This window comes from Drosophila santomea, unplaced genomic scaffold (genome assembly GCF_016746245.2).
Source record: "Drosophila santomea strain STO CAGO 1482 unplaced genomic scaffold, Prin_Dsan_1.1 Segkk101_quiver_pilon_scaf, whole genome shotgun sequence".
In the NCBI taxonomy this organism is placed as follows: Eukaryota; Metazoa; Arthropoda; class Insecta; order Diptera; family Drosophilidae; genus Drosophila; species Drosophila santomea.
The window spans coordinates 1,631,365-1,641,520 of NW_025318933.1; the positions used below are offsets into that span (position 1 = coordinate 1,631,365).

Below are 10,156 nucleotides of genomic sequence, written 5' to 3' on the forward strand. Positions count from 1 at the left end.
CAAACGCAATGTGCATTTCGCGCCGCACTCAACGGTTGCGGAAGGTGTTGTGCCCCACCAGTATAGTGGTCATCAAAAGCAGCCGCGGCCGAGGCCGATGCCGTTGCCGCCTGTGTAGCTGCCAACGTTTGGCGGAGGCTACGCAAACTGGGCGGATTTTTACTCCGTGTTCACGAGCATAATCGACAGCCATCCGGACCTCTCCAACATTGAGAAATTTCAACATCTGCGGTCATGTTTGAGGGACTCAGCGCTGGAAACTATCCGATCATTGGAGATCTCAAACAGCAATTACGAACCATGGCAACCTATGCGCCAGGCGTTCAGGTGGGCAGAAATCGTTCGACGCTAGTTGCTACCACCCAAAATTCTTTTGGTTGCATGCTTTGCACTATGCCTATATATTAGTGCCCGCAATTTAGAGACTTAGCGCCAGTAGATCGTCTGCGCGAGGCAAAGAGACTAGCACTTTGCCTAAATTGACTAAAGGCAAGTCATCAGCTACCGCAATGTAGCTCGAGCCGCTATCGCACCTGTGGAATCAGGCATCATACGCTGCTCCATCTAGATGGTCCGCCTTCCTCGCAGCCACATGTTCCGGTGTCTTCAAGCTCCCGCACTGAGCCTTCTGCCCCGCTTTCGACTTCTTCTACTATAATTGCCCAGGATCTCGGCAGTGACCCTGTGCTGCTAGCCACTGCAACCGTTCTAGTGCAGAATCGGTCGGGACTGTTCGTTCCCTGCAGGGCCTTGTTAGATTCTGGGTCTCAACTGCACTTGGTCACCTCTCGTTTTGCAAATCAACTGCAACTTAAGAGGTCGAGGTCGTCCGGCTCCGTCACTGGAATCGGGGATTTCAATTTCGCGACTGATGGATTCTCGGTAGGAATTGCGATGCGGTCTGTCATTTCGGATTTCTCAACGAGCATAACAGCAGTTATCGCTCCCAATATCACGGATTGCCAGCCAAGTTTTAATGTAGACATTGGGGACTGGAAGATTCCAGAAAACCTGCAGCTCGCCGACCCGGAATTTCATAAAGCTCAGCGTGTTGACCTATTAATAGGAGCTAGCCTGATTTATGAGCTGCTGTGCGTAGGTCAGATAAAGTTGTTGCCAGGACTGCCACTGCTTCAAAAAACTCGTCTGGGCTGGGTAGTGTCTGGAGACTGCGCGCGCCCTTGCGGTAGCGCCTTAATAGCTTCACGCGTTCCTTCTGCAGCCAGCGAGGAAAACAGCATTGATGTTGAACTGGATTCACTTTTGGAGCGCTTTTGGGAGGTAGAAAACTGTCCCGGCCCAATAGTTCAAGCCACTAAGGAGGAGCTAGATTGCGAGGCCCACTTTGTTAAAAATTACTCCCGATTGCAAGCTGGCGATTACTCGGTACGTTTGCCGCTAAAACTCCATTTGGATTCTTTAGAAGATTCCTATCCTCAGGCTGTGCGGTGATTCTTGTCGCTGGAAAGGAAGCTTACAAAGCACCCTGGCTTGAGGGTTAAATATGCGGCGCTCATGAAGGAATATCGTCATCTGGGACATATGTCGGCTGTGCCTGCTTCCGAAGTCAGCTCGTGCCGATACTTTTTACCACTTTTTAATCACTGCGTCATAAAGGAGGACAGCTCTACCACCAAGCTTCGCGTTGTCTTTAAGGGATCAGCTGCCCCTTCCACCGGTTACTCGCCTAACGATGTGTTAATGGCCGGCCCGGTCATCCAGCCCAAGCTATTTCACATTCTAATTCGATTTCGCTCACACCCAGTTGCCGTTACAGGAGACATATGTAAAATGTACCGATGTGTAAGGGTCTCGCAGGAGTATTTGCAGTGCATTGTCTGGAGGGACTCCGCGTTCGATGACCTTCAAGAATACAAACTCGACACAGTTACTTACGGCACCAGACCAGCCTCCGTAAGGGCTGTGCAACAGTTATCAATCGATGAGCAGGCAACGTTTCCCATTGGATCAGAAATCCTTCGGCGCGATTTTTACGTGGATGATCTTATCTCCGGCTCCGGCACGGATGCTATCAGCATAATGCAGCAGACGGCTGGCATTCTTGCGAAGGGCAAGCTCAAGCTCAGGAAATTGTCCTCTAACATTCCGCTTTTGCTGGAGGGTGTGCCCGCCGAGGACAAGGAGTCGTTCCTGAAGTTTGAAGATGGTAGCGATTTCAGCAAAACTTTAGGTCTCGCTTGGGATCCCGCCTCCGACCAGCTATTGTTTTCGTTCTCTGTTTTTCAGTCGCCATCGAGACCCTGCAGGCGCACTGTTTTGTCTGCGCTTGCTAAATTTTACGATCCCCTCGGCCAGGTCGGTCCTGTAGTCACAAGGTGTAAAATCTTTTTGCGGCAGCTCTGCTAGGAAAAGCTGTCCTGGGATGAAAGCCTCCCGGAAACTCATAACACGCAATGGCTTGATATATGTCGCAGTTTTAAAACAATAAGTCATGTTTGCGATTGCTAAATTTTACGATCCTCTCGGCCAGGTCGGTCCTGTAGTCACAAGGTGTAAAATCTTTTTGCGGCAGCTCTGCAAGGAAAAGCTGTCCTGGGATGAAAGCCTCCCGGAAACTCATAACACGAAATGGCTTGATATATGTCGCAGTTTTGAAATAATAAGTAATGTTAGTTTCCCTCGGTTCGTGTTTAGCGCAGAGTCTGGTCTTGAGGTCATGGTTTTTGTGATGCAAGCATTGATGCCTATGGAGCCTGCGTTTATGTGGTTTCTAAAGGGAATCAAAGTTTTAGCCATTTGCTTTGTTCGAAGTCGCGCATAGCTCCGTTGAAGACCAGCTGGAGCTTTGTGGTTCGGATCTTCTGGCTAAAATCATGAGGGAAATAGTTGGCTTGAAAGTATTTAAAGGACGCTACTATTGTTGGTGCGACTCGACGGTGGCACTTTCCTGGATCCGAGATGAGCCCGCCAGGTTCAACATATTTGTTCAAATAGGGTTGCTGCCATGCAGGAGCTGACAGATGTCACGGCTTGGCGTTATGTTCCAACAGCGTTAAATCCGGCTGACATCTTATCCAGAGGATCCCTGCCGTCTGAGCTTAGCGAATCGTCACTCTGGGCGCATGGACCCGCCTATTTTACGGAGCCTGAAAGAGATTGGCCAACAGCTGTTTGTCCTGACAAACCGGTGCTTGAGCTTCGTCGAAGTGTGTTCATCGTAAAGTCGCCGTACGTGGATGTAATTGCTAGCTCCAAATTTGCAAATTCTTACCCCTCACTGCAACGAGTGTTCGGATACATTTACAAATTTTGTAATGGAATTCGTAATCCCGGGCTCACCGTCGCACATATTCAAGAGGGTACTCAGATGATGCTGCGGTTTGTGCGGCGCGCGCAGTTATGGGAGGACATGCAGTCCCTTAAAACGCTGGGAAGAGTTTCCTCGTCTAGTCCCATATCCTCGCTTTCGCCGTTCCTGGATCAATTTGGACTTCTTAGAGTAGGCGGTCGCCTCCGGAATTCGTCATTGGACTTTGATGGCCGCCACCCGAAAATCCTTCCAAGGTCCCATCCGGACCTTCGGACCTTCCCAAGGAGCGCTTGGAAGGATCTCACGCTTTTGAGGTTGCTGGTATTGACTTCTGTGGACCCTTCTTTCACATGTCGGATACTCGCAACAAGCCCGCAACAATACGTCTGCGTATTTATATGCTTTGCAACCAAGGCAGTGCACCTGGAGCTGATCAAGGATCTCTCGACAGTTGCGTTTCTGTGCGGACTCAAGAGGTTCATATGCACCCGGCGGAAACCGAAGCAAATTTGGTCAGACAACGCCACCAACTTTGTCGGCGCCAAAAATGAACTTTTAGAACTTCGAAGGTTATTTCTCAGCAGCGAGCATCAAGTCTCCGTTCAGAATTTTTGCCTTTCGGAGACGATTGACTGGCGGTTCATCCCTCCACGGTCGCCCCATTTCGGTGGACTTTGGGAAGCAGCGGTGAAAACGGCCAAACATCATTTCTACCGCGCTGTGGGTACGGCGGTTCTGACCTTCGGACGAGCTGAGGACGCTGGTGTGCCACATCTCGGCAGTTATTAACTCCAGACCTTTAGTTCCCATTGCCGATCTGGATGTCCTCACTCCGGCGCATTTTCTCAATGGTGGTCCGCCTTCGTCGTTTGACGAGCCAGATATAACGGTCCTAAACTATAATCGGCTTGACTCTTTTCAGCGCATCTCCTTTCTTCAGCAAATATTTTGGTCGCGATGTAAGGAAGAGTACTTGACGTTGCTCCAGCAGCGCTCCAAGTGGCGCACCCCAAAGCCTGGCGTAGCCGTGGACAACGTCGTTCTTGTTAAGGATGAGAATCTACCCCCAATGAGATGGCCTTTGGCGAGAGTCATACAGTTGATTTCTGGCAGAGACGGCGTCGCTCGAGTTGCAGAATTGAGGACCGCGTCTGGAGTAATAAGGCGGGCAGTGAACAAGCTGTGTCTGCTTCCCCTTGAGGACTCTGTTGGAAACCAAGCTTCTAACGGGGAGAGGAGGTTGGGTCATGCAGCCGCCAAAACTGTGCAGTAGACTAATTATACCCGTTACTCGTAGAGTAAAAGGGTATACTAGATTCGTTGAAAAGTATGTAACAGGCAGAAGGAAGTGTTTCCGACCATATAAAGTATATATATTCTTGATCAGGATCAATAGCCGAGTCGATTTGGCCATGTCCGTCTGTCCGTCCGTCTGTCCGTCTGTCCGTTTGTCCGTCTGTCCGTCTGTCTGTCCGTATGAACGTCGAGATCTCAGGAACTACAAAGGCTAGAAAGTTGAGATTAGGCATACAGACTCCAGGGACATAGACGCAGCGCAAGTTTGTTAATTTATATTGCCCCGGCCACTCTATCGCCCACAAACCGCCCAAAACTGCCACGGCCACACTTTTGAAAAATGTTTTGATATTTTTTCATTTTTATATTAGTCTTGTAAATTTCTATCGATTTGCCAAAAAACGTTTTGCCACGCCCACTCTAACGCCCACAAACCCCCCAAAACTGAAACGCCCATACTTTTGAAATTTTTTTAATATTTTGTCATTTTTGTATTGGTGTTATACATTTCTATCGACTTGTCAAAACACTTTTTGCCAACGCCCACAAACCGACAAAAACTGTCAGAGTTGAAGACACTCCTTCGCATTTCCACTAGCTGAGTAACGGGTATCAGATAGTCGGGGAACTCGACTATAGCGTTCTTTCTTGTTATACCCGTTACTCGTAGAGTAAAAGGGTATACTAGATTCTTTTTGTATTGGTGTTATACATTTCTATCGACTTGTCAAAAAACGTTTTGCCACGCCCACTCTAACGCCCACAAACCCCCCAAAACTGCCACGCCCATACTTTTGAAAATTTTTTTTAATATTTTGTCATTTTTGTATTGGTGTTATACATTTCTATCGACTTGTCAAAACACTTTTTGCCACGTCCACTCCAACGCCCACAAACCGCCAAAAACTGTCAGAGTTGAAGACACTCCTTCGCATTTCCACTAGCTGAGTAACGGGTATCAGATAGTCGGGGAACTCGACTATAGCGTTCTCTCTTGTTTTTATACTAGTAATTTGACTAAATAACTATAGTAAATAATTAAAATGTATACGAAGTAAATTATTAAAAATACTGTAATTTAAAACAAAGAATTTTCAAAAAAAAGAAATTACATTTAAAATATTTCAATTAAATAATTCATAAACTAAAATATTATTTATGAAATAAATAAAAATATGGAAACTGTTTATTGAAAAGAATCATTGTCAAATTATATTTTTCACACGTCGCACACTGAATACTCTAATGACAATTATTCTAATAAAAAGTCATATTTGAAAATTATTATGCATTATTATGAATTTGAATAATTGTTATGTTAAGGCAATGCAAAACTAGACTTTTTAAGTGGTGGCAATTTATAAAAAATAATAAAGATTTAAAGTCTAAGAACTTCTAAAGTGAAGGGCCATTTTTGCCCTTTGCCATTTTTACAATGCATGTGCATACGTGTGCACCAATACAGTGGTCAGCTGTCGCTGTATGCGTACAAGAGAGCTGCTGGCTCTAGAGCTCTTCGCTCTCTGGCTTTTGAACAACATTTTGAGAGAGCCTGGAGCAAGTTCTAAAATCGAAAAAATCGTGTGCAAAAAAATCGTATGGCGTTACGCATCTTGTTATTCTAATGTCTTTGGTTAAACCCAGCACAAGCCTGCCAAAGGTGCGGAAGCCAGGAGCACTGGATGCGGGAGTGACGGAACCGACCGATCAGCTTTTGCTGGACGTGCGATACCCGTGTGACAGGCGATTCGAAGTCCACGCGAGAGGCTGTCGGTGGCAATCGCGGAGAGAGAGTCAGACTTTGCTGAGGAGGATATTGACGGTTTCCTGAAGTCGGAGTTGGCTGAGTTGGGAAGAGGACAAGGGACGTCGACAGTGGCGGTGCACAAAATCACGATGAAAGACGATCAAACGGTCAAACAGCGATACTACCCGAAAAACACGAAGATGCAGGTGGAGATCAACGCCAAGGTCGACTAGTTGTTACAGAAAGAGTGCATTGAGCCGTCTAGGAGCCCGTACAGCTCACCAATAGTGATAGTGAAGATGAAGACGGAGAAGAATTCATCTTTATTTGTAGCGTTTAATTGGCAAATATAGGCGTTGTGTAGAGACTTTTATTTAAATTAAAATGTTTGTTCTATTTACTAATAATTAAATTTTAACTTAAAATAATTCATTTTAAATTAATTTCAAATTAATTAATTTCTTTCAGTGTAATTAATGTAAACAAGCATTGGCAGCTTGGCACTCGCCAAAATTAGAGAACTCGTGACCGTTTATATATCTAATGTGTGGCTCGCTTTCAATAAATGTTCGTCTCTATTATCGAGGTAAAACTGTATGGAGCCGAAAAGCCAGCATTTTCCAAATCGGAATTCTTATTCTTCTGGCTAGAGGCTGCTACTCGAGATTAATTTCCCTCGATGCTCCGCTGGCCGGAGAGGGTGCTCCTGGAACACTTAGTCCGATGATTCCTCTGCTTCCAATGGCAGAGGTCTGAAGGGGTGCTCCTCTGGACACTCCCATGCCTTTCGCCAACTTAATAAAAATTAAGAAAATTTTCCCTCGTGGGAAAGAAGCACTGACCCGCACTCGATTAAAACGCTTGAGGTCGCTTCGGAATTTTCCAAGAAAAGAATGAGACCGGAATTTGGGCTCAGGCCGGTGAAGTTGGCAGTGGTTCCAAAGCTGAGCTTTGGATTGCGACTCTATTCCAGCTGCTCACTATCGGTTGCTTCGATGCAGCTGCAGCCAAAATGCAATAATTGGCAACGCCCTATTTACATATATAATTAAAGTGCATACTTTCAGGCCAAATATATGTATATTGGTCAAAACGCTTCAGGCACCGTTACAATCTGTCCATATGAACGTCAAGATCCCATAAATTAAAAAAGCTATAGAGATTAAGCATACAGTTTTTAGAGACAGTTTTTTGATCCATGTGGTCAAGCCCACTCTTACGATCACAAACTGCCCAAAACTGTCACGCCCACACTTTAAAGAAATGTTTTGATAGTACATAGACATAGATGCAGCGCAAGTTTGTTGATCCATGTTGTCACGCCCACTCTAAACTGCCCAAAACTGTCACGCCCACGCTTTTGAAAAATGTGTTGATAGCACTTCATCTTTTTATTATTTTTGTAAAGTTTTATCGATTTGCCAACAAAATGTTGGCACCGCCCACACTTTTTAAAAAATTTTTCATATTTTTTAACATTTTTGTTAATCTTGTAAATTTTCTCTCAATTTGCCAAAAATCTTTTTGCCACGATATACATGATATACATTTTTAGATTATTTATTTTCGCTTCGTATTCCACTGACATACTCAACCGACCTATTACTCTTTGCTTTTTTCCATCGGCTGTGCTTACTGATGTGATGCTCCTTTTGAACGAAATGCATTTTTGTATGATCTCTTCAGCTAACCTTCCGCCTATAACGCTAACAGACGCCCCTGTCTCTAGGAATCCGAGCACCCCCCCCATCTAGTAGCCGTACTTCAGCGTAAGGCCGCCTATCAAGGTTTTTGTTCCTGATGGCATTTACGGTTTTAGCTGATCGCCAAAACTCTCTTATTCTGTTGGCATTTCGGGACACTTTCCTAGTCGGATTTATTTTGGAACCCGGACACTCGATTATCTTTATAAATTGGACTAGCTGGAATCTTCATTCTGACTGGCTAATTACTGGCTCATTTCTGCAATGGTCGGCTTTTTGCGAGGAACACACGGCTGTTATCTAAGTCGTATGTTGTGCGTTCTTTTGACATTTGGCGCAGTCAGGTTTGTATGCGTTTTGGGCACCACAACCAAAGCAAGAGACTTTTCGCTTTACTCCACAATTAACATAACAATAGCCCTCTTTTATACAGTTCCAGCACACCAATGCCAGTGCAACCCCCTCCGCCCGAACAAGTGGGATCAAACAATTTTAAGCAATCTTCCGATCCCTGGAGCAACTTGTCTACGGAATGGTACTGGCTTTTGATAGCCATAACTGCGCCTGACATCTTCCAAAAACCTTTCTATTCGCCGGGAGATATCTCGGAGTTTTCCAATGAAATTAATGCTTACTTTTAAATTTTCGTGCCTAATTTTAGGCTTTATATTCCCAAGAAGTATTTCAAATAATTATTTTTCCCTCATGGGTGCCTCCAGACAATCTGTGATTTGAACAACTGCATCGTAAAAACAATCAAAGGTTTTCTTATCATATTGCTTTCGATCTCGTACTGCTTCTCTTAAGTCGACGTCAGTTCGATTGTCTCGAACTGCTTGAGAAGAGCTTCGCACATTTAAAACCAATTCAAATTCCAAGAGGCTTTGTGGTGCCTCCAGTAAAATTCGTGAGCCTTTTCTAAAACAAAATGTTGGCGTTAATACAAAACACCGTAAAGTTTCCTTCTAGAGTTTGGTGAGCTAACACTTCGACTCAGTAAATAAAATTGTCTATGCTTAATCCGTCTAGGCCATTGAATCGACGTATCCATTATGAGGAGTCTTAAAACTCCCCACAAATCCGGGTGCAGGAGAAGCGAATGCAAAAGGAGTCAAGGGCGGTCAGGTCAAACTGTAAATACTGGACCTTGGACGCGAACCGGCCAAGGGCACAGAGATCGAACAGTAACGATGTGGACTTTGGACAAGCACAAAGAGGACGCACAGTGAACTAACGGGACATGAGTTGGACCTTGTACCCGAGCGAGCCGTGCGCAAAAAGGGAAATAGCGGGATTCATTGGTTTATTATTTACTAATCAAGAATTGAACGTGCTGCGACGGCATACGAAAAGATATCGGAAATCGGGTAAAGAAACGAAGGCAAATTCCAAGAGACACGGTTAAAGAGGTAAGAAAAAGAAACTAGGAGGAAAATTCGGTAATGAGACGTAGGTATTAGTACATCATCGGAGACCTGCCCAACCTATGATCACCATCTTCGAGTCTCCCTTTTGACACCCCTTACGACTACTGAATAACCTTCCAAGTTCAAACAAAATAATTACTCCATGATTTCGATAGTATACATTTTAATAATAACAATTAAGTCTAAAAGAATAATAAAATTTTCTTCGTTGACCTCTGCATGTGTACAAAAAAAAGGTTGGATTAGATTCACAATAATAATCAAAATATAAAGTAAAAGATAAAAAGTAATAATTAATTGGATTGTGCATACTAAATAAAGATTACTGTAACGGTTATCAATTTATTTGGAGCGTTTAATTGGCAAATATAGGCGTTGTGTAGCGACTTTTATTTAAATTAAAGTGTTTGGCAAAATTTTTAATTTACGAATTTTTCTTGGGTTCAATTCTAGTCCATTTCATTTTAATAATTCTCTTCTTGTTCCAGTTACTAATAATTAAGTTTTAACTTAAATTAATTCATTTCAAAATTTTTTCTTTTAGTGTAATTAATGTAAACAAGCATTGGCAGCTTGGCACTCGCCAAAATTAGGGAACTCGTGACCGTTTATAAATCTAATGTATGGCTCGCTTTCAATAAATGTTCGTCTCTATTATCGAGGTAAAACTGTATGGAGCCGAAAAGCCAGCATTTTCCAAATCGAATTCTTA

The 10,156-nt window shown here is 44.1% G+C and overlaps 1 protein-coding gene across 1 annotated transcript; it reads left to right on the plus strand.

Moving 5' to 3' along the window:
- Positions 1–1,515: 1,515 nt before the first annotated feature.
- On the plus strand, positions 1,516–6,547 carry LOC122756556. Its single transcript, XM_044006652.1, has 2 exons — positions 1,516–2,316; positions 6,311–6,547. The coding sequence occupies exons 1-2, from the start codon at positions 1,516–1,518 to the stop codon at positions 6,545–6,547; spliced, it is 1,038 nt and encodes a 345-aa protein (XP_043862587.1).
- The last annotated feature ends 3,609 nt before the right edge of the window (positions 6,548–10,156 follow it).

Coding starts and splice junctions, on each gene's coding strand:
- LOC122756556 (XM_044006652.1), top strand. CDS start 1,516: ATGAAGGAATATCGTCATCTGGGACATATGTCGGCTGTGCCTGCTTCC. Junction 2,317..6,310: donor TTTACGATCCCCTCGGCCAG/GTCGGTCCTGTA, acceptor CCCGTGTGACAG/GCGATTCGAAGTCCACGCGA.